We start from the raw sequence: 23909 nt of genomic DNA on the forward strand, positions 1-23909 counted from the left end.
TTCTATCACAGAAATAGTTTATTTATACTTGTTCTTTTAGTCCTTGTCCATATGCATAAATACTTTACCACAAATATAGTATCAGTGCACTTTTTGGTACCTGGCTTTTTAAACTTACATTATAAGCATTTTCAGGTTTCACTAGTATCATTTTTAATGACCAAATGAGCAAATTATAACAGCAAATCAAGTGAGTGAAAAATTAAATGTTTTTCCAACCTATATTCATTAGCAACAACTCCCCACCAGCTTTCTTATTTACTCCTGTGGAGGGTGGTCTCCCTAATTGTCCTTTGGTCTTGAGAACATCATCACTCAATGCTGCTTTTCACTTTCAGTTCTGAATGGCAACCAGGCCTGTTCATGTTATGCTGCAGGATCAGGCTGAAATGGCTGAAAAGGCTTTTCAACCAGCTCAGCTGGAGGACTGTGAGGTAGGCTGTTTCTTTTTGCATTTCACCCCACTGTGTGTCTTCTGATGCCCAATGAGGTGGGAGCTCTGGGTGAAGGCCTTTCCACATTTGTTGCATGTGTAGGGGCGCTCCCCAGTGTGCGTTCTCTGGTGCCTGATGAGATGGGAGCTCTGGCGGAAGGCTTTTCCGCAGGCCTGACACTGGTAGGGCTTGGCTCCGGTGTGAGTCCGCAGGTGCTGGGAGATGGCTGAGCGGTCATTGAAGGCCCGTCCACACTCATGACACTCAAATGGCCTCTCTCCAGTGTGGACTCTCTGATGCTGTGTGAGGGAGGAGCTCTGAACAAATGCCTTCCCACAGTCCTGACACACATACGGCTTCTCTCCTGTGTGGATTTTTTTATGTACAGAGAAGTATCTTGGGTTCCGGAAAGTTTTGCCACATTCGCTGCATCGGCAGACTTGGCTCCCTTTGTGGATTCTTGTGAATGTGATCTGCTGAGCACTCCGGCTGAAGGCTCTCCCACAACCACTATTTTCTCTGGCTTTTTCCCCTTTGTGGCCCTTCTGATGAATTTTTACACATGGACTACGTGTCACCTTCTTAACCCGCGAGCCACGCTTGCGCAAGCGTTTTCTAGGGAGAGTTTTCTGGAGTGAAATATGGCTTGTGACAAGGCCAGTGTTTGCCTGGGATGGGGGGCTTTTCTGAGGGAGGGTTTCTTCCTGAGTTGGCCCCACCTGCTTCAGTGCCGTGTCCAAGACTTCCTGGGCCTCACCCTGTGAGACATCTCTTGACCTAGGGGACCACGTGTCATCCCTTGAGATTTCTTCGATTTTCAGGTCATGGGCTAGTTCTTTCTCAGGAATGTCAGACTTTGAAGTTAACTCTTTACTTTCTAGTGTAGTCTCCCACCCTGAAAGAACCCAGAAGGTTTAGATAAAGTAAAGTGCTAAAAATGAGCTGAAAGTATGACATAACCAAGTGTTCAAAACCTGTTTGTGTTTTTTTTTTTCTTCCAAGTACAGTCATATGACCTGGGGGAACTATGAAAAGTAGTGAAGCAGCAAAGAGAGGAACATGAGCAGTCGGGGACGGGGCTAGAACTGGGAGTACTCTCCTGGCTCCAACCCCTCTTACACCTTGAAGGTAGGCAGCAAGTCAGTCCTTCACTGGACCTGAGGCTGCTGCTGTCCACATAATGCCCACCCCTCTAGGTCCACAGGGCTAGCTGAAGGCATGGACGGTACAAGGAATTCTTGAGGGCATCCCCAGTTCTCACACTAGGCCCAGAGAAGGCAAGAGCCTCAACTCAGGGCCTCGGTGCTCCCAGTCCTGGAGATGGAGTGGCTAGCATGGGCACAGCCTTACCCACAGAGACCAGGTGTCCAAAGGTTTCCAACATCACGTCATGGTACTCGGTCCTCTGCGTCGTGTCCAGCAGCCCCCACTCTTCCTTGCTGAAGTCCACGGCCACATCCAGGAAGGTCACTGGTTCCTGTAATGCCACATTCTGTGTCTGATCAGCAGGAGGGCCATTGACAGGGACAAAAGGAAGGACGACTGGGGCCTCCTAACAGAGTCTGCTGTGCTGAGGACACCCCTTGCTAAGAAACACTGACTTAGGCCATAAAAGGCCCAGTGGGTCCCTTCTCACAAAATCAGAGTGGGGCCCAGGCTGGAGACAAAGTCCTTGCTTTGCTAAGAGCTACAGGTGCCATAAGCAAACTGCCTCCACTCTACCCAACCCTACGTGCAGCTCACCCTTTCCCCGCAACTTCCCATAGAAGACTGCCCCTGAGACAAGCCCCCGACTAGGCACACCCCCTTCTCCTGAGAACAGTCCCTCCACATGTGGTGGAACCAGCCCCTGCCTTTGTGGACCGGGGCTGCTTGGGGGTGGGGTAGTCAGAGGCTGCACCAAGATCAGTTCTTTCTGGGGAGCTGGCCAGAACTCTAGCAGGAAGAGGCCTCCCCATGGCACTGTGCCTGGATCTGGGAGGTCTTTTGCCCATGAGGGGCAGAGCCTGCTTGAGAAAGAATGGGAGAAAGCAGAACAATTAGACCAGGACTAGACAGACATTCCTCTCTCTCATCACCTGGAAGCCCCTGAATACAGCCTTGCCTGAAGCCTATCCCAGACCACTCATTATGTGAGAGCCAATAAATTCATCTCATGCTTGAACCAGTTGCGAGCCACTTGCAGCATAAAGAGTCCTAACCAATGCCACACACACCATCACTTGGTCGCACTCTGGGCCTCAATAGTTAGCAAGACAGGGACAGTGGTGTTTCATCTATGCCCTGGCTCTGGGATATTTTTTAAGCAAATCCCAGACATTTTTTCTGTCATAAACACATAAATATGCATTTCTGAAAGACAAGGGCTCCCTTGTTCTCACGCAGATCCATACGTGGTCTGCATGCCTCTGCCTGGGGCTCCCAAGCATCTATAAACACTTGGCCCCTGCCTTTTGCCTCCTAAATTTCTTGACTTCAGTCACTGTGCCCTTTCTTGGTCTCCATGGTGGCAGCAAGGCAGTCCAGCCCTTCACGCTCAGAAATTCTGAAAGGCCTGGCCGGTGGGAGATGGGGGGAAGGGGAGGTCATCTCACAGGGGATGCTTTGACTAGAGAAGGAAAGGGTGGTACTCCCCACTCACCTCAGGTGGTGCCTTCGCCGGCCAGGTAGTCATATTCTCCCCTTTTTCTTCCTGAGGAGCTGTGGTCTGGAGAGAGCAGCTGGGGTCCTGGGCAGGCAATGCTGGGAGGAGACATCAGCCCAGGTGATCAGCTGGGTATAGTGCTACTTCCAGGACAGGGCAACAACAGCCATGTCTCTCTCTGGGACCCAATGGGCCAGCACACACATGGTATCCTGCTGTTGCTGCTGTGAGGGCATCTGTGCCCACCCTTCTCCTCGCCAGCTCAAGTCCCCACTCTGGCTCCTCTTCATAGCCCACGCCCAAATCCCTACACCTGGATAGTTCAGGATGCGTCATCCCATGTGACTATAGAGCACTGGTGTCCCCACTGCCAAGACCCCTGATCTCACTCCCTCTCCAGGAACTGTTCTGGACCCAGTCCCTCCTCTAAGGCAGCTGATTCATCTCCCCATTCACCTCAGCAACTGGCCTCACACCTGTCCTCAGAAGCAAAGACCCCATTTCTGGCCTCCAAGTACTCCAACTTCTTCCTCTTTCCTTTTTTCCACGGAGGTTGGGACTTCCCCTGACTCCCAGAACTGGACCTATTCTCGTAACACACACCCATCTTAATGAGAATTTTATCAAGTTTCCTCTACCTTAGAAAACAGCTCTACTTGGTCTTAGGCCCCCTTTCAACCACAGCTCCTTCATGCCTGACTTATCTGTCCCCAGCTGGTCCATGGGCTTCTATAATGACGAGTTCACCCCCATTATCAAGGGGAACATATGAAGTGACCCAGGCTAGCCCACCAGGCTGCCACTTCCTTCTGGCCATAATAATTGGATGAATACAGGGCCCACAGCTAGATAATCAGAGCCAAAGAGGCTTTTGTTGGAACACTTAGGAAGACAAATTCTGTGCAGAGAAGTCCCACATGGAGGTAGCTTGCCTGTGAGTGAAGCTGACAGGAGGCCAGGAGAAGTAGGATGGAGGAGAGAAGATGAGTCCTGAGGACACCAGAACCCCTGGGTCCAGCCATGTCTGAAGCTAGTAGATTGCCCTGGGACTTTTTCAGTAAATTCTCCTCTCTTGCCAATCAAAACTGAGAGTCCCAACTAACTTGCTGATCACAAATGCAGGATTCTCAGTTCTCTGGAAGGCCTCTTTCCACTGTCCTCTGTGATATTAACTGATTTCATCCACACCCAAGGGGTGAAATGTAATAGTCTGGCTTTCATCTCATGAGCTCTACAACTGTCTTCTTGGCATCTCTATCAGTTTCCTATTGCTGCTTAACAAATGGCCACAACAGTGGCTAAAAATAATGCAAATTTGCTTTCTTATGATTACAGAGATCAGAAGTGTGACGCCAGCCTTACTGAGCTAAAATCAAGGTGTTGGCAGGGCTACTTACTTTTGGAGGCTCTGGGGGAAAATGGATTCCTCACTTTTTCCAGTTTCTGGAGACTACCTAAAATACTTGGCTTCTGGCCCTTCCTTGTGTCACCTCGCTTCAGGGGTCACATGTCTTCGCCACCCCTAATGTTCACGACTGCCTCTTTGTAGGTACCCTTGTGATTACATTTGGGCCCACCCAAATAATCCAGGATAATCTCCCTGTCTCAAGACCCTCAATGTAATCAATGGCATCTGAAAAGCCACTTTCACTGTGTGAGGTTACATATTCGGGTGAGCACGGAAGCAGTGTCTGTGTTCCATGGAACTCAGCCTGACAGAAATCAAGTTTCATGCAATCTCACCCCTACATGCACCCTACACATACACTCCCATCTCAGCTCCCCACCACTGTCACTCCTGCCCTAGCCACCACGTGTCATGGAGGGCATGGTGACAGCTCTGGGTGGCCAATCTGCTTCTCCTTTTGACCTTGTTCTCTGTCCACCATTCAGAGCAAGCTGCAACCTGGTAAATCTTTAAAGCTCAATAAGACCACACCATATGTCTCTGGGGAGAGCTCATGGATTGGTTCCCACTGCTTTAGAATAACACTTCTCATTGCTTTAGGACAACATGAAAATCTCTTCAAGGGCCCTGCCAGCCCTGCCCCCGCTCCCTTCTACTAAAGACCTACCCAATTTCTCTCTGATTTTGGACTATATTGTTACTGCTCCCTTTTTGGGCCTGGACAGGTGATGCTCCCCTGCTTGACACATCCTTCCTGCCCACTTTTTTTTTTTTTTTTTAAGATTTATTTGCAAGAGAGAGAGTGAGCTTGCATAATTGGGGGAGGGGTAGAGGGGAACTGGAGAGGGAGAGAAGCAGACTCCCTGCTGAGTGTGGAGCCAGCCTTGGGGCTCATCTCATGACCTGAGCCGAAATCAAGAGTCAGCCACTTAACTAACTGAGCCACCCAGGCACCCCCTTCCTGCCCACTTCTGAGTTCCACTTCACACCAGGTGTTGCCTACAGCAACTTGCCTCCAGGAGCCCTTGCCAGCACCCTTGAGTTCTTCTCAACCCCACCATTAGTCACAGGCATATTTGTTTGTTAAATTCCCATCATTCCTGCTGGACCTAAGGCTTGTTGAGCTCATGAGTCTGAGTCCTATCTGTCCTGGTCACCACTTTATCCACAACCCCCACCGAGTGCGTGACATTAGAAGGCACTCTGGGAGGGTCGCCTGGCTGGCTCAGTTGGGAAAGCATGTGACTCTTGATCTTGGGGTTTTAAGTTTGAACCTCACGTTGGATGTAGAAATTACCTAAAAAAAAAATAAAATCTTAAAAAGAGTGCATTCTGGGAATATGCCTAAGTGACTAAAATCATGTTTTCTATTAGCTTGTAGTGCAGCAGGGATCCCAAAAGGATGAAAATGAAGGATTTAACTGTAAACTTCTCTCAGAAGCCTGGGGAGGGCTGCTTAAAGAGTGTAGTCCCAGGCCCTACCCAAAGGTTTCAGTGGCTGTGAGGTGCAGCCTGATACTTTCCATTTCCATAGACAGGTCCAAGGATAAGGCCATTCTCAGAACCCTTGACCTAGAGACAATGGTAGGTGCTTCAGCAAGGAAGCATCTAAAACTCTGACTCAGGAACATGTTTGGGAGGCAGATACCCTTGGCCTAAATGGAGAGAGTGTGACCCTTCCCCAACCTCTCCCAGGAAGCCTGAGTTCTTCCTCCCCCCCCATCCTCCAAGATGCCCCCATAGGAGTATCTCTCTCCATCCCTCCACTGCACTTACTTTCCTCCTCAGATATCCAGGTTACATCCTCCACCAGGGACACTGCCTCCTGGCAGTCCTCTGGGTGCTGCGATTCCACCCACATCCGGAGCTTCCTGGGCAGGGCACCCAGGAACTGCTCGAGCACCAGCAGCTCCAGCATCTGCTCCTTGGAGTGCACCTCGGGCTGCAGCCACTGGCGGCACAGCTCACGCAGCCGGGCCAGGGCCTCTCGGGGCCCTGCCACCTCCTCAAAGCAAAAGCCCCGGAACCTCTGGCGCGCAGCCTCAGGGTCAGCTGGATGCTTGCCTAGCTGTTGAGTGGGCCCCCCGAGCACATCTGGGCTCAGGGCCTCATCTTCAGCATAGAGGGCCCGGATCTGGGCGTTTCGGGGACGTGCTACCTCTTGGTTCAGTGTGAGGACTTCAACGACTTCGATCTTCATCAGGGGATTCCCAGCAGGAAAAGGATCCAATTGAGGGTCCAAATGAGCTGTAGGATACTCTGTAAGTCAAAAAAGCACAGCCAGACAGATGGCCAACAAAGCACATGAACATGGTCAATATTATTTGCCAGATGGTTAAAAAACACTGTGAGATGATACGACATTATCAAAGATGGATGGTAACAACTGTTGGTGATGTTGAGAAACTGCTGTTGGTGGGAATATAGAATGCTGCACCATTTTGCAAAACAGTCTAACAGCTCCTCAAAAAGTTAAACATAGACTTATATGACGACCCAGGAATTCTCCTAGGTATACATCCCATAGAAATGAATATAGATGTCAACACCAACACTGGTACTGGAATGTTCATAGCAAAATTATTCATAAGAGCCAAAAAGAGAAACAACTCAAAATGTCCATCAAATGAAGGGTGGATAAACAAAATGTGGTCTACCCACACAATGGAATATTATTTGGGAGTAAAAAGGAATGACATACTGACACGTGCTACAGTATGGCTAAACCTTGACAACATTATGCTGAGTGAAAGAAGTTAAACACCAAAGGCTACCTATGGTATGATTCCATTTACATGAAATGTCCAAAAAAGACCAATATAGACACAAAGTAGATTAGTGATTCCCAGGAGATGGGGAATTGAGGCAACTGGGGGGTGTTGGCAGGAAATTGAGGCAACTGGGGGGTGTTGGCTAATAAAAATGAAGTTTTTTTCTGGAGGGTGATGAGAATGTTCTGCAATTAGACTGCAGTGATGCCTACACAACCTTGTGAATATAATAAAAACCAGTGAACTGTACGCTCTCAGAAGGTGAACTTTACAGTAAATAAATTATATTTCACTACAGAGGGGGAAAAAAGGCAAAAGGCAAGGAGGATTAAGAAGAGACCTACTGGAGCGCCTGGGTGGCTCAGTCGTTAAGCGTCTGCCTTTGGCTCAGGGCGTGATCCCGGTGTTCCGGGATCGAGCCCCACATCGGGCTCCTCCACTAGGAGCCTGCTTCTCCCTCTTCCCACTCCCCCTGCTTGTGTTCCCTCTCTTGCTGGCTGTCTCTCTGTCAAATAAAATCTTAAAAAAAAAAAGAAAAGACCTATCATTCTGTATAGGTCTGTAGCCACGCACAGGGAATAGAACCTGATCCTGCCTCCATGGGCGTCAAAAAGATGACTGGGAAAGTCAGGGGCTCTGTGTCTTGGCGTGGAGTTCACAAGAGCATCTGCTGAACACAACTCCAGCATGATCCCAAAATGCTAAGGAGGACACACAAACCAACAGGAAATAAGAAAGCTCTCTACAACTCCAAGAAGAAATGCTAATTAATGACTTAAAATCTTTTTAAAAAGTAAACAGAAGAAATGTAACCACGGATTATAGTTTACTTCAATTAGATTTATGTTGTTTTATAAACACAGAAATGGCAGGGCTGATATCAAGAACAAATGTACCCTCTCACCCTTGCTGCTTAGAATATACATGATTAGCACAGCTCTACCTGGAAGGAATTTACAGCATGAACTCAAAGCCTTAGCAACGAATGCCCCAGGGGAGTGCCGGGGGACTTTCACCAGATTAATCTACTGGTGGTCAGGGAGCTTTCTGAAGAGGAACACAGATGTAAAGACATCAAGGGAACGACTATTCGGAGACAAAGGCCAGACCACATATGACGGTAGAACTCTTGACACTGAAACCCGTGGCAACAAGCCCAGACCATGAGAACGTGTTTAACGACTGCCAGTTTCTCTTTTTTACCCCGCAAGTCAATAACCTCCAGTGAGAGCCTTTCTTTTTTCGCTGTACCTCTTTCCGGCCCTTGCCTCCCTTGCTGCCGTGGGTTCCCAGGAGACAGCCTACCCTCATTTGGGTGGTCTTTTTCCACGACACATTGCTGAGCAATGGTATAGGATGGAGCAAAACTGGAGAACAGGCAGTGTTAAAATACGGCTCAAGAAAATTGTGAAAGATTTACATGTAAGCATTAAAAATAACATTGATTTTAGTGTGATTATTACAACGCAGGAAAAGTCCTACCACGTGAAGCAAAAAAGCGGAGCAGGAAATTACTGGTGTGGAGTCACTGCAGCTGTGTTATTAAAAAGAACAAAGACAAAAACAAAAGCCTCGTAAAGACATGAACAGCGGCTGCCTAAGTCGCGCCAGCTTTGTTTTGTTTTTTCCTCCGTGCCCATCCTTCCGAGCACCTGCAGATTAAATCTGCCGACACGCATCTTTTTAAGCGGCGCTCGAGGCTGGGCTTCCAGAGTGCTGCGTTGCCGGGGAAGCGGCTCGGGCGGTGGCCGCAGCCACAAGCACACGTTTCCGCTCGCGTTCGGGAAACTGAAGCAAGCCTTCATCCCTCCTTTCCCCGGGGAAAAGGAGTGACACCGCCCAAATCGCCACAGTCACGCCCCGATCCCCCAGTCCGGAAGAGCGCCAGCCACAACTTCCGACCCGGCCCAGAAGTGCGTCACGCCCCGAAACCGGCGCACTACAACTCCCAGGAGCCTCCGCGGCGGAGACTTCCGGTGCCGCCATGTTGAGGCTCTGGGTCTGACCCAGGCCCTGCCCGGACAGCGGCCCCTCGGCTAGTTACTGGGCCCTGGGATGAGGCCTCTTCCGCTCTCGTTCCCTCCCCCGACCCCCCGCGACGGCGGACGCGCTCTGGGGCGACGCGGGCGCAGCTGGAACTTCCACACCCATCTTGCTGATCTGCAAGTTTCTTCCCTTTGGGCGTGCGGGGCGAGGGAGAGCGCGGTCGCTTCCCCCTAAGGCAGCGAGTCACCTGTATTCCTAATCCGTCTTCGTGCCCCCGATTCGAAATCCTTCCCCTGTTGCCGTAGGGTTTTCTTTTCCCCCTCTCCAGATTTCCTGATTACAAACCTTGGTTCGTTTGTGATTTCCTCGGTTTACCGGTTTCACAAACCTAACTGGTGCTGGAAATTGCTGGCGCGCTATCCGAGAAGTGAGTCAGCTCGGGGTCAGGAGTCGCCCGCGATGGGTGGGGCCGCGCCCGCTGCCCCGGACGGGCCTTGGGCGCTTGGGGTTGCAAAACACGTCCTGCGCCGCGCTTTTTATCTTGGCCACAGCCACACTCCTTTCCTAGGTTTAAAGTGACTTTTTCCCTTGATAAAAGCAACTACGGCGTTGATCTCCCATTTCCGACCTCTTCCCCTAAACTTTTGTATTAATTTCATTTGGGGGCTTCCCTTCCCGACTCGTTTGTATTTGCCCTTCCTGTTCCTTAGGACTTCTGAGAGTTCATTCCCCCCATCCCCGGCAAATTTTTGATTTGAAAGCAAAGTTCATGTATTCCCTTTCAATTGAGAGCTCTTGGAGCTTGAAATTTCCCTGAGAGTAACTCCGGAAGCCAGGGATGGCAATTTCCCGAATTCCCATTAGCCCTTGACCTGAAAAGTGCCCGATATGGGCTACTGGGGCGCGAGGGGAGGTAGCGCTCCCTAGCGGCTCCTTGCTGAGCCACGGGTACCATTTTGAGCAATAATCATACGTGACACTTAAAAAAAAAATCTTCATTCTCCACAAGCTTCCCAACTTTCTAATTTCTAAAACTTGTTTTTTACTCCTTGGTTAATCACAGGGATTATTTAGTACTTTATCTCTTAAGAAAATTAACTGTAGGTTCTTTTCATTCCACTCCGTCCCCCTTATTTCTCCTTTAATCCTGATCACGGATTTTGTTCCTCCTCTTATTGTTGGGGGCACCAGGGCAGTTTCTCAGAATCTTGAACTGAATGCTCATTCAAAAATGTTAACTCTTACCGTTTTAAGTTTTAGAACCTCTGTAGGTTTGGATGTTGGGAACTCTGCTGATCCTTGTTGTGCTGAGAGCTCAGTGGATCTGCAGCCTGGCACTCCCTGCTGTAGCAGCCCTTCAGGACAACACACATTCTGTAGGGTAATCCTAAAGCACCTAGTGGGTGCAATGCAGTAAATGAGATGGGTCACAAGCCTGGAAGCCAGTGGGTAAGTGTCATTCTAGGCACTGCAATCCTCTAAATCTCTCATACTTTGGACCATCCCCCAACCACTATCTGTGCCAGAAGTATTCACCCCACTTCACAAAGAAAGTGAAACCTCTTAAGTTTACCAACTGGCAGAGTTGGAACTGGATCCTCAACTCGCTGGGGCACAGCTGGGACTGACTGACCCACTCATCTGAGTGGGGCTACACAAAATAATCTCTGTCAACTGCAGCTCCAAGTACTGGTTTTCAGTCCATCAACTGAATGATCTGGGGTGGGGTTTGAGCAATTTAGTCCCCTCACTTGCAACTATCTATTTAGTAAGTTGTTATACAAATTCACCAAGCCTTTGGGCAAGGTGCTTAATCTTTCTGGGATTTAGTTTCCTCTTTTTAATTGATTAGGTACACAAGTGATTAGGTATAGTATGTAGGAAAGGCTGATGGGAGCTGCTGTTTTCTTCCTCCTCTTAGTTTTCTTTCATGCTGTCTCTGCTGCTTCCCTTCCAGGGTAAGCCATCTCTTCCTCAGTGCTCAAGAGTTCATGACTAACCAGGTATACTAAGACTACCAGTCCACAAATGTAACAGTAACTAATAATAGTGACTTTTCACAATCTTGTTGGGGACCAGGGTCAGGAAGAGTGCTTATCTCAGCTCCCCTCATCCCTGTGTCCATTCCCGTTCCTTTTCCTCCCTGTCCAGAATGCCCCCAGCTCTTCACCCTTTTTCTTCCCCTCCCCACTCACTCTTCAGCTCTGCTGGGCACCCCATGACATCACCTAAGTTTGTTTACCCCACTAGACTGCTTAGGGTGTCAGCTGGGTCTTGTGCATTTGGAAACCCTAAAGCTAGGCCCAGAGGAGGATCTGCCAAAGGTGATGACCATGTTTACATCAAAGTCTTTGAATAACAGTAGTTACTGTTACATGAAGGTCCCCCAAGACCTGGGCTTTACATACCGTAGTCCCACTGAGCAACAGCATCCAACCTTCACACAAAAGAAATCCATGCCGGGAAAGCCTAGGAGCCCTGCCCAGGCCACAATGAGGAACACAGCAGCTGGGATCCAAACCCTGTTCTTTTATGCCCTTTACACCAAAAGGTGCTTCTCACAGCCGCTATCTTACTTTTCCTCAAATGTGCTAAATTGTGTCTTGTCTGTAGGTATTTGTACTCCCCTCAGCCCTGCCTCGTAGTCTTTCCTAACATCTTTACCTGGTACCCCTTCCAGTTCTTAACTCAATTATCACCTCCTCAGAACTGTCTTCCCGCCCAATTTTGAACCAGTATTGCCCACCCACATCACTCCCCTCTAACATATTCCATTGTTTCATTTTTCTTCAGGGCACTGACTACCATTTCAAAGTATCTGCTTCATTATCACTCTCTACCTTCTCTACAGCACTGCCCAATGGAGCTTCTTTGTTTAAGGAAATGTTCTAGATACACTGTCCAACATAGTAGTCTCTAACTGCAGGTGACCAGTGACCATCTGAAAGATGGCCAATGTGACTAAGGAACTGAACTGCTTAAGTTCACTTTAGTCTGTTTAAATGTAATCAGCCACATGCTACTGGCTGCTCTGGAACAAATTAAGGCCAACGAGACAGGCCTTCTACCCTGCTCAACACTGTGACCCACCCCTGTAACAGTACATGGCACTTTGCCAGGCGCTCAGCTCAGGCAGTATTTATTGACTCAACACAGCTTCAAAGCGCAATTTGAGTGTTTTAGCTGTCTGGATTTTCCCATATTTCTGTCAAATTATAGAAAATCTCACTAGCATTTTAATTATGTCCCACTGGCAAATTATTATGGGAAGACTGCTGTCGCTTCAAAGTTCCCTTCTACTTGAGAGCCTGAGCAGGATGGGAATGAAGGCCACCAGGTAAGAACACACCTGTTTTACACTCCTCCTTCTTCCCAGACCAGCCATGTCAAAGACTTGGATTTCTGCTTCCACTGGTAGAAAGGCTCCATCAACACTTCTCTAGAGGCTGCTGGCTGGAATGATGGTAGGACTTAAGAAAGGGACTTCATACACTTCTAGCCTTTGTAAGTCCTCAAAAAGCAGTCACTGCACTCTACCTCTGAGACTAATCATTAAAAAAAAAACAAACAAACCAGTCATTTCTTCTACTTATTCTGTATCCCACTTACAATTTTTTCAAATAGAAATTCCTTAATACTTTATTCCTTAACAATTCCTAATCATTTCATAAATAATTTATTCTTAGACCCCATTTCAAAAACCTATTAAAATCTTTGTGTTAAATTGGCTACTCATGGTATAAGCCAAAGCCATTCCTCTCTATCGTTTTGTAATTTGTCACATTGATGAATTCGTAAAAACTATTTCAGAGAATTATTTTTTAAAGTGGTTAATTGTTGAGTTACAAATATTTCCTTTTCAATATTTTTCTTATTTTGTGCTATAGTGAGAACAATGCTATGTATACTTTGCAGAATCTGTCAACATTCCAGCCTGTTCTGTCATTGAACTGTTCATGTTCCATGGAAATTGTCTTTTAACAAGAAGTTGGAAAATATTCACTGCCCAGGTCAGTAATAGGGAGCTGGCCACTTTGTTTTAAAAAAGTTAACTTTAGCATTTTTCCTGTGACCAATTTTGGCAACCTTACACTTTTCCAGAAATCTTTCCGTTTTGTTTGTTCATTCCTACACTCAACAAGTAATTACTGGGCACCTGTACTGTGTCAGGGAGTGATAACACAGAGGAAAGGAGATGGTGGTTTCCATTTTATCAGCATGGTTATGGACAACACTTCTTAAAATGGAAAGTTACCCTCCCACCCAGTTTCCTACTCAGGAGGCCATTACAGTCTACCAGCTTCTATATTTAGTGATAAACAACCAACACACACATTTGTGTGTGTATTAAAAAAAAAAAAAAGGGCATTGATATTACATGCATCTATGTATCTTTATACATCTTAATATATATTTAAGAAATACATATTATCTTGGAGACTTTCACATCAGTACATAGACCTGGCTCATCCTTTGGTATAGTTGTAGAAAGCATTATAATGAAAACTACACGTGTTGCTGAATGCGTGTATACTGCTGTTTCCCTCTGTAGGTTTTTAATTTGCCTTTTATTTATCCTCTATTTAATCAAAATTGGTTTTGCATTTTGTCCTTCCCAAAAATTAGCTCTTGGTTCTTTTCTTCTCCATTTCTGATTCATTTATTTAAACTGTATTTATTTTTCCTCTTTCCTTAAGACTTTTAGAGTCAAATGCTTATTCATCTGTTTTCCTTTTTTTTTTTTTTAAAGCAATCTCTACACCCAGCATGGGGCTTGAACTCAAGACCCCAAGGTCAAGAGTCACATGCTCCTCCTACCAAACCAGCCAGGTGCCCGTTTTCGTTTTTATTCAATTAAAAGGCATTTTTAGGCCTTGAAATTACTCCAGGGATTACATCTGGATACCAGGCAGAGCAGTTTCCAGATAAAAGCATCAAGATTACATGGGTCCAAAAGAGCAAATATATGGAAGGTGACAGAGAATGTATTCTTGAATAAAGGTTGCACAGTATGTGACCACACTCTATTAGGCTGGATTATGCCAAACATGTTATGATAGTCATTCAGGATTCTAAACTCTTGGCCCACTCTCCAGGATGTGAGCCTTTCAGAGTTCTTAATAGCACTATGTATCTCAGCATTTCCCCTTATCATCCCTTACCCACACTCTTGTCTCAAAGCCTGGCATTGTCTTCAAAATCTCTTTGAAGACATCCTCTTGTTTTTTAGCTTCTTCAACCATTCATTCACCCACCAGTTTCCTGAGCAGGAGATTGAGCAACTGGGAACACACATGGGAAACAAAGACTGCTCTCGTGTTAAGTTTAATATTTGTTCTAGGTGTTCAGGTCAGGTAACAGAACAAGTCGGAAAAGACAAGATCTGTTTTGCTATATTTGTACACTTATATGATCAAAGTTTTGTTTAGAGTTTGCCTTCTATATGATTATCTGGTATAAAAATAGGATGGGACATTTTATTTTTATTCTTCAGTGTGGTTCTCTCCAGTGTAAGTTTTTTTTTTTGTTGTTGCTGTTCTGTCAAATAAGGTGGGAGCTAAGGCTGATGATTTGCCTGCACAGATTACATTGAGGGTCTGCTCTCATATGAGTCCTCTGATGCTGAATACAATGAGGACTCCTACTGAAGGACTTCTTGCCAGTGGGTTCTGTGCCTCCTGAAGCCTTCCCTAACACTGATTACATTCTCAGGTGTTTTCCAGTATGATTGCTATGATGCTGAATAAAAGAGCTATGCATGACATCTTATCCACAGCAGTCACATTCCCTTGGCTTTGGAGTTCTCAGAGGTAATTATTTGGTGTGAGAACTTTTCCACATTAAATGCAACTGGGTTGTGTTTTTATTTTTTCCAGTATGAGCTTTCTCAAGTCAGACCAGAGTGAATCAGGCCAGAAGCATTTCCAGCTATGATCATATTCCTGGGCTTTCTTCCCCTGTTGTTTGAGTTCTCATGTCAAAAAACTCATGAAAAGAACTTCTTCCATTCAGGGTCTTTGCATGTTAGTCTCCCATGTGAGCCTTTCCTTAAAGGGTGAACTGAGAACAGGCTTTCTCACTAAACACATTTTATTCAGTCTTGTTCTTGAATTGAATTATCCTTTGTATGAAACAACTGATTTCCTACATCTATTACACATTTGCGTTATAGCCCATGTGAGTCCTCTCAGGCTACAACACAAAGGGTGAACTCTAGAAAAGGATTCCTTCTGTTCCTCCCAAAAAATAATCTCCTTGTAGAAGTTAGGGGTTTTTTTCTGCTAAAGCTTGCACTAATTTGAGTGTTGCTACATTCATATTTGTAGGGCTCATCTCTCCTGCTTCATTCCTTGACAAGTCAAAAGTTAAATGTCCCATAGGCATGACCTTCAATATAGTGTCTTTACTCCATTGCTTTCCTATGGATTAAATCTAGATTATATCAGGTTTACCACCCAAACCACACATGTGGCACTACTTTCTTGAAAGGACAGAGTGATGGCTAAAGATCTGAATGCTATCAAATAGTTGTCCACATTCCTTATCTTCACAAATCAGTACCTTCTTAAAGATGAATGCCATGTCTGAAGCGCTTATTACTCAGTGTCCCTTCTACTTCAGCTAATGTACGTGCTGCCATTTTTGTTGTCAGGGAGAACTAGAGAGCCACACAGAATGAATTGCCTCAGAAAGGCTGAGCTTTCCACTTAAACCCAGTCCCCTGTATTGGGAAGAGGCACCACTACACCAGTGATGGCAGAGACCACTGTTGGAGATGGTGGTCTCATCTTAGAGTAAATAAAGTATGCCATTCCAAACACCTATAATTCCCAAGTTTTTATGCCCCGCCGGGACTCCTTCTGAAGTCCAGAGGGGTGCATTCCACTGGCTTCACAAACCTTTACTTGGGTGTCTCTAAGTCCCTTCTCATTCACACTTCATTAACATAACCAGTCAAGACGTGGGACAGTTTCACAAACTTGAATTTAGGTGAAAGCTGTAAGGGAGTTCTTTGTAACTCTCTTCAAAATTACTTCAAGTAAAACAAAACCTCTATTTCTACTCTTCAAAAGTTTATGCCTTTACCAGATTTCATGTCACTGACTAAAACCAAAAATTCAGGAGTAGTAATATTTCTCCTGTATTATTCTCCTTTTAAAGTTAGATGTTGGGGCACCTGGGTGGCTCAGTCGTTAAGTGTCTGCCTTCGGCTCAGGTCATGATCCCAGGATCTGGGATCAAGCCCCACATCGGGCTCCCTGCTCAGCAGGAAACCTGCTTCTCCCTCTCCCACTCCCCCTGCTTGTGTTCCTTCTCACGCTCTCCCTCTCTGTGTCAGATAAATAAAATCTTAAAAAAAAAAAAAAGTTAGATGTTGATATACATTACAATGCATACATTACAAATAGTCACAGGAGATCCCTGAAGCCTTCACCTCTTGAGGGATTCTTGGCAGCTTCCTTTCCTTTGGCCATTACTCACCTGGCCTCAGTGAATCCACTTATGCAGTGGGAGAAGGTCGTGCTGGCTTCTCCTCAACCCCTCTGCTACTCTCTCAGGCCAGGTGTCATCACCTCTTCCATAGATGCTACCTACCACGGCTCCCTGCCCTGCTTCCATCTGTGCCCTACCATAGTTCTTTCTTCATAAGCACCTTTATCACACACCTGCCTGATAAAAATCAAAACTCTCCTCACAGTGAAGGAGGACTGTGCACTGCCTGTGCACTGCCAAACCTAGCTTGCCTGTCAGTGTACCTTAGTTACCTCCTCCCAGCCCATTTGGTGACTGTTTCCTGAATGTGCCAAGCTTGTTCCATTCTCACGGTCACCCCAAGTGCTGTCTCTGTGCCTGGAAGCTCTGTTCACCACCACTCTTATACGTCTGTAGAATTCTTTTTCTTTAGGAATTGGCTTAAAATTTGACTCCTGCAGTGCCCCCCTGCAACCACCACCTCTAAAGCAGTAATTCCCCATTATCCCCCACTTTACATCACCTTCTTTTTCTTCTCAGTACTTACCACTACTTATCTCTTCACAGAGTTATATCTGGGGAACTTGTTTGTAGAGGCCATAATCTATTAGACTACAAAGTTCACAGTGGCAGGGATTATGTTAGGTCTTTGGTTCACTACCAAAGTGTTTAGTGTACTACATGGGAACCAAGAGGACTTCCACAACAGGTATTTGTGAGGTGTAACAAGGGGAGGCAGTGGAGGGAAAGCAACATGTAAGGAACTCTTTGTGACAGAGCAGAGATGAGTCTGGAACCTATTACCTCAGGCACAGTCTGTAATAAAGTATCCTGATGAACCTCCTTGCACATGGTCTCTTGCTCTGGGACACAGCCTCGGAATCTCTTCTCACCTGTTAAACCAGTTCTCCCAAGATGTGCAGAACCATAGGTAACCAAAATCTCTCATGGCAACTAGGTTCAGGGAACTACTTGGTCATCCAAAAGTGCAAGGCTGGAAGGTTCGCTAACACAAGACTTGAGCTCCAGGGAGGATGAGACAGGCCTGCCACAACCAGAGCCACCACACAGGGACGGACTTTGAAAGGCTGGATCAAGGGGAACAATCAGGAAAGACACCACAGTGGGTGGATACAAAGTGCTTGTGTTGCTGGGGACCTTCCAAATGAGGCAGAGCTTAGTGACCTGGCTAATGGTTGGAAGGGAGGTTTTCAACGTAGGGAATGAAAGGAAAGGCTCTGAATATGGAAAAGCAAAAACACTAATGCTGAGCCATCAAACTGAGACCAGAAGAGAGTCACAGAGGTGCCAGTCCATGTTGTGGCAAACAAAACCATCACCAAAGATGGGGACCAGGCGCAGATTTCACAGCTGAATACAGTTGGAAGCACGTAGTTCCAATGTCACTTGAATTTGAACACACAGAACAAAAGCAGGGGAGAGCATCCAAAGTTTTCTTTACAAAGTCAGCACACACTGATATAAAAGTTGATTAAGAGAAAGAACACAAAAAAGAAATCCACCCACCTCCCCAACCTAATTTATGAATATTGATGGGTCACTGGATGCCAAAGCATGTTACAACAAGGTCATATCTATGTGTATTAGGTCACTGTTCAAAGGAGAAAATCACTATGATCACCTTGGAAGGCTATGAAGGAAAACTGGGGCTATTACTGATTATCATAAATTAAAAAGGGCTAGATGACTATTTCTTTATCCAGATAAACCGGATTTGAATCAAAGCTGAGAAACTTTCCTATTTAAGTCAGACATTCACTCTTTACCCTTTCAGCTTCCGTGTTTTGGAAGTACCAGCTGTGATGAATGTCATTATGTAATGGGGCAAAAGAAGTTAAAAAAAATACTAATACGGTTCTCTCCTCCTTTATACTTGCTGGTAAAATGACTGTACTGAGAAAATTAATGAGAACCTAATAAGACAATAAGAGAATTTTGCAGCATGCCAGGCTCATCTGGATCAACTATGTGAGACTACAAAGGAAGACTAACAGAAACACATGAACAGCAACCACGGTGAAAGCTCAACAGCACTCAGAAGGCCTGACATGGCACAGTGAGGCAAGCAGATCTCCTTGTATACTTGTGTCAGAACTGGACTAGACAGACCAATTCTGCATCAAGGAATTCTAAGTCCAATCATTCTAATAGGATTTTCTCAGTGAATCCCTGACAAGCTGATGCTAAGTGTTCATCTGGCAAACCACGTGGTTGAGAACAGCTAAGAATTTTTTAAACAATTATGAGAGGACTCCCATTTATCCAAGTTTGTTATAAGACTACCATACATACAGCAATATGGTCTTTACTCAGACTAAGATCAAGGAAGCAGAAGGGACCAAGATGGAGGCCTGCACCCAATAAGGACTATGGGAATTTAGTCTATGATAAATACGGTGTTTCTGGTAAGTGGAAAAATCTTCAGAAAATGTGCTGAAAGAACTTACGCTCCATGCCATATACATAAACTCCGTGTAAGTGCACCAATTGAAACACAAGAAAGTATTTATAAAACCTTCCTATGACAGAAATAGGAATAAAAACATATCTGACTTTACATCGGAATCTGGGGTTGTACTGTATGGTGATTAACACAATATAATAAAATTAAAAAAAAAACATATCTGAAAGGAAAAATACTTAAATCATAAAACTTCTTTATGGAGACTAAATTTAAATTTAAAGGTAGATGGTACACATAAAAATATGTGTAACTTCATGAGGGAAATGTGAACTACACTCAACATACTATCAGATCTGCAAACCTTAAAAAAGATCATTAGAAATCTCTGGCAATGAAGGGGGAAAGCTCTCATGTATTTGAGCAGCTACATTTATTTTAAAGGATTTTAGAGAGCAATCTGTTGCTACTAGATTTTTAGCTTCTACCTTGGTTGATTCTGACGTTCTATCTCAACAAATCTATCTACAAAAAAAACCCAACTTGAAAGTCCAAAAAAAACGTACACAACAAAGTTTTTTTCAACAACCTGAAAGACTATCAAGAACAAAATCAAATGTGGACTACATAATATCTGTTAAAATGAATGAAACAGGCCTGTTTGTATCCAGTGTAACACTCCCAAGTCATATTCATATACGTACATGCAAACATCTATAAAGTAAAAGTCTGGACAGACACACCAGTTACTGGTGATTACATGAAAGAAGAACAGAAGAACAGTGGAGCCCCTATGGCCAACCTGCCACTGGCAACAAGTTCATGCTCAATGAAGTGGTACACTCCTGACTCTGAGACCGGAGGAAAACAGTTTGATTCAGCATGTCTGCAGCTACTCATACCACCCCATCTGGGGTTTTCCCTCGTCCGTCTTCTTTTCTAAGACACCAGTCCCTAACTAACCAGTCAGCCCATTCCCTGCCAGGACTCCCGTGAGCCTGGTTCTCACCTGAAAAGGTGTCTTGAGGAATTCCTCTCTCCACCGACCAGAGCGCTTCCTCCTCCTCTAACTGAGATACCACATCTGGCTTGGAAAGCTGATGTTCTGCCCAAGGGAAAAGAGACAGGGCTTGGGGGGGTCTGTGTTCGGGAGAAAATGCGTTTCTGCTGTGGCACATGCTGTCCCTGAATTCTTCCCTGCAAGGGCATGACTTCTGGTTTATCGTGGTGATAAGAACCTAAACCATTCCCTTTGTCAGCTACTTGCCCCCCTGGACTCCCCTTCCAGTAAAAGTAGCAGTGGGACCCAGTTCTGGCCAACAAGTACCAAGAAAAATATGTCAGCTGGGGACCTCAGGGCTTTTTTTCTCCTTGCTAAATATGGGAGGTGTGAAAAGAGAACTATCCAGGGCTGCCCCCTCCCCTTCTTTTGGCCTTGAATATGAGCATGATGCTGGGTGCCACAGCCATGCAGCCACTAACCTAAAAATGGAAAAGTTCACGCTATCCACAAAGAAGTGGAAGGGATCAGTCTTCAGTGATACTCCTGAACTGTTGGAACACTGACCTGACATCCTATGGCATTCTTGTTCTAAATGAACATCCACTACTGTCAGCTACATCTCTGACAGACCTACCTCCCTAGCTTTCAAGGCCTCTGAGGGATGGACTAGGTGGCTTCAAAAGTCATTTGCGAAGTTGCCCTTTCCCCAAAATTAAAGCCGCCTCCCTCAGGCTCCATGGCCTTTACAACTGCACTCTCATCCCTGCAACCTGAGCCCAAGCAGACACACACTTCAGAGGCACCACATTCGTGCTGCAAAGCGCAGATCTTTATTGACATGGAGACCATCCTTACCCACAGAGACCAGGTTCCTGTAGTTCTCCAGCATCACCTCTCTGTACAGGGACTTCTGTTCGAGGTCGAGTAGTCCCCATTCATCTGAAGTAAAACCCAGGGTCACATCTTCAAAGGTCACTGGTTCCTAAAACCCACAGGTTTCTGTTCAGCCACGGTCTGTCGTCACCTACACTGACAGGAGGTGGAAGGCTGACCCAGCACATGAGGGCACAGTCTACATGATGACCCAAGAGCATTCCAGGTGTCTCACGTGTTCCCAAAATTGCCTGAAACTGAGCAAACCCAAGCTTGGCCCTAATCAGGTCACAGCAAGGAGGACATGAGGCCAGAGAGAGCTCTTCTTTCCCCGGACTTCTCCGGTTTTTATTTACTTGGGGATTCCAATACTGGTATTAGCATCTATACCTCCTAGTAGGGAATTCCGTGAGCTTAATCATCACACCCAAGCCTTCATCCCCCACCCACTACCTGTGCTGCCTCTATTTCCTTCACATGTCAAGGATCCATCCTCTGTTTTTTCTTAATGACTGAGCTCAAGTCCCTTCTAGTTCTGATGCCAAAGTAGCTAGTGAAATATAAATGTGAGTCTAATCCTTGTTTAAACCTATCAATGCCTATCCCCAATATAAAGAATAAATCAGATTCCCCCAGAACCCAACCCGTACTCTAACCATTCCCTTGGAAAGCTAAGCAACCTGTGGTTCATCTGTTCAGCAGGGTCTCTCATTCCCAGCCAGTCTCAGTCCTCCCCAAAACGCTCTGCGGTCTGAAGTCATCTCAAGGGAAGGTGGCATCCCACTATCATCCGGCAACCCCCACACCCAGATCCAGGGGTAGACTCAGAAACTCAAAGAAGCCTCTACTCACACGGAACCAGGCCGTCGGAAGCCCGGAAGCCATACCTTCCTTCTCGACGTATCTCGTGGGAGTGGGCAGTCCTGAGAAGGTCGAATTTAGGAGGTAGGAGGGGGTGTGAGGGCTACGCAGAGGGGGGGCCCTCCTTTGCCCAGTAGCGACCCTACCAACGTGAAATGACAAGTCCACCCCCAACCTACAAAAACGCACTTAAAAGGGTCGTCTCCATTTCTCCCCGACACCTAGAGAGGTTTCTTCTAGTCCAGAGAAGACCCTCCTCCTATTTCCACCCAGCGGGAATCACTCCCCTCCCCAGTCCGCACACGCCCAGAACGGGTCGGCCCGCCTTAATCCCCACTCCCGGAGGGAGTTGTCTTTCCTCTGGGCCCCGAGTCCCCCGACCACGCCGCCCCTTCCGGCCCCGCGGCGGGAAGACGGCAGGGAAGGCCGGCCTCCGGCTGCTGAGCATGTCGGGGAAGGGACTGAGGCTGCACACCCCGAAGAATGGCTCTGAGACGGTTCCGCACAGCCCCGACGGGAGCAGATTTCGCGCCACACTCACCCAGCGCGCGGCGCACAATGGCGACCGTCGGCCCGCGACGAAATGCGTCAGCGCGTCGGCCTGGACTACAACTCCCAGCCACCCCTGCGACGTGCCCGCCCGACCTCTCCTAGGCGGCGGCCATCTTGGCCGGCCATCTCGGATGGCGGGCGAAGCCGCCCAGAAGAGGGCCTTCGCTGGCGACCCTCGGTGGTCCACCTGGATTGGGGCCTCAACACTTTTCGAAGTAGCAGCGCAGGCTAGGACAGAGTTGTGCTCCGCCACGAGGGCGACCATTTGTGGGATAAACCGGAAGTTGGGAAGGGAAGGAGCGCAGAGGGTGTGGGCCGGAAGTTGATTAAAGTTGGGGGGGTTGTTGGAGGGACGGATTATTACGTCCCTGCGCGGAGGAGGAAGAGCAGTCAGGGCCGGAAGCGTAGAGGTTATGGCTAAGTGCTATTTCTACCCAATGTGGAGGAAGGAAGGGTGGGAACAGGGCGGGAGGGAAACAGGGGGCGGAGCTAACGTCCAGCCAAGGTCGGGGAAGGAGGAGGGATGGGCGAGTAGTGTGGGGGGGCGGAGCTAAAGTCCACTCAAGTTCCGGGAAGAGGCAGTGAGAGGATAGACGGAAGTGAGTGGGGCCGGTGCTGAATGTGGATTCTTGTCTAAGGGGAGGAAGAAGGGGGGGGGTGGGTAGGGCCTTCCGGGAATGTGCAGATGGCGGGATTCTCTGCCCTCCCTGGGGAGGGGAGAGTAAGGGAAGAGGGCCGGGCATAAATGTCCACGCAAGTTGTGGGGAGAAGGGCAGGGTCAGTTGTGCCCTAAGCATGGGTGAGGGGGTGGGTTGTCGAAACCAGAACTAGACAGAAGTTAAAACAGTGGAAATAGATTTTATTCACAAAAATGTCACAGGGGAAAAGACACTCCAGTATCGACCTGGGCTCAATTGTGAATACAACTAGATCAAGTGGGTATTTATAACTAAGAAGCAAGTTGAAGTGTGGGGGGGGGATTGTTGGTTGATAGAAAATTACACAGTCTGGGGGCTTCTGGCTGAACCAACCTAATAAGATTGTTGCTGAAGGCAGGCCAGGGTGATCAGATACCATCTGGGGGCAACAGTGAGGTTGAGCGGTTTGATCAGATTTCAAGGTAGAGAAGTCTTGTTAAACTGACTTAGGAGTCGTGCTAAAACTAGATTCTAGGAGGAAGTACATGGATGGGCATTGTTAGGAAGAGGGTTCAGGGGAGCCTGACTAAAGCTTGGGTAAGCAAAGAATCTCTGTCAGGGAGAAGGAGTGAGATGGGTAGGATCCTCTGCCCAGTGTCCTCTTCTGTGAGCCGGGGTGCCCATGTTTAGGAAATGAAAGAAGTCAGTCGCTGCCCAGGATCTGGTGTGTGCCCAGTGTGTTCTCATCTTCCTTGGTAGCCAAAGACTACATAGTTTCTTATCTTCTTCAGAGTCCAGTATCTGGTGTTCTCTCATCTTCCTTAGGTCTTAGGGCCTACTGTGG

General features: G+C 46.9%; 1 protein-coding gene across 6 annotated transcripts; it reads right to left on the minus strand.

Moving 5' to 3' along the window:
• On the minus strand, positions 1-22475 carry ZNF274 (zinc finger protein 274). 6 transcript variants are annotated; one of them, XM_034639366.1, is made up of 8 exons: positions 22417-22475; positions 21867-21937; positions 20997-21080; positions 20148-20243; positions 6263-6745; positions 3076-3176; positions 1785-1911; positions 1-1329 (listed from the first exon to the last, which is right to left on the minus strand). In XM_034639366.1, the coding sequence occupies exons 3-8, from the start codon at positions 21028-21030 to the stop codon at positions 416-418; spliced, it is 1755 nt and encodes a 584-aa protein (XP_034495257.1). In that variant the 5' UTR covers positions 21031-21080; positions 21867-21937; positions 22417-22475; the 3' UTR covers positions 1-415. The 6 variants fall into 6 exon arrangements, with proteins under 6 accessions (XP_034495257.1, XP_011232891.1, XP_034495260.1 ...); XM_011234589.3 differs by having other exon boundaries at positions 20997-21123; positions 22417-22463; XM_034639369.1 differs by lacking the exons at positions 20997-21080; positions 21867-21937; positions 22417-22475 and adding exons at positions 10489-10639; positions 12593-12696.
• Positions 22476-23909: the final 1434 nt, after the last annotated feature.

The sequence above is a fragment of the Ailuropoda melanoleuca genome, chromosome 12, assembly GCF_002007445.2.
Source record: "Ailuropoda melanoleuca isolate Jingjing chromosome 12, ASM200744v2, whole genome shotgun sequence".
In the NCBI taxonomy this organism is placed as follows: Eukaryota; Metazoa; Chordata; class Mammalia; order Carnivora; family Ursidae; genus Ailuropoda; species Ailuropoda melanoleuca.

Excerpts from the sequence above, each read along its gene's own strand:
- ZNF274 (XM_011234589.3), bottom strand. The coding sequence starts at position 21,899 with ATGGCTTCCGGGCTTCCGACGGCCTGGTTCCGT. Across the intron at positions 21,124-21,866 it reads TTCCGACGGCCTGGTTCCGT|GAACCAGTGACCTTTGAAGA; the intron begins GTGAGTAGAGGC and ends TGTGGGTTTTAG. Across the intron at positions 1,912-3,075 it reads CGGCGAAGGCACCACCTGAG|GAACCAGTGACCTTCCTGGA; the intron begins GTGAGTGGGGAG and ends GTGGCATTACAG.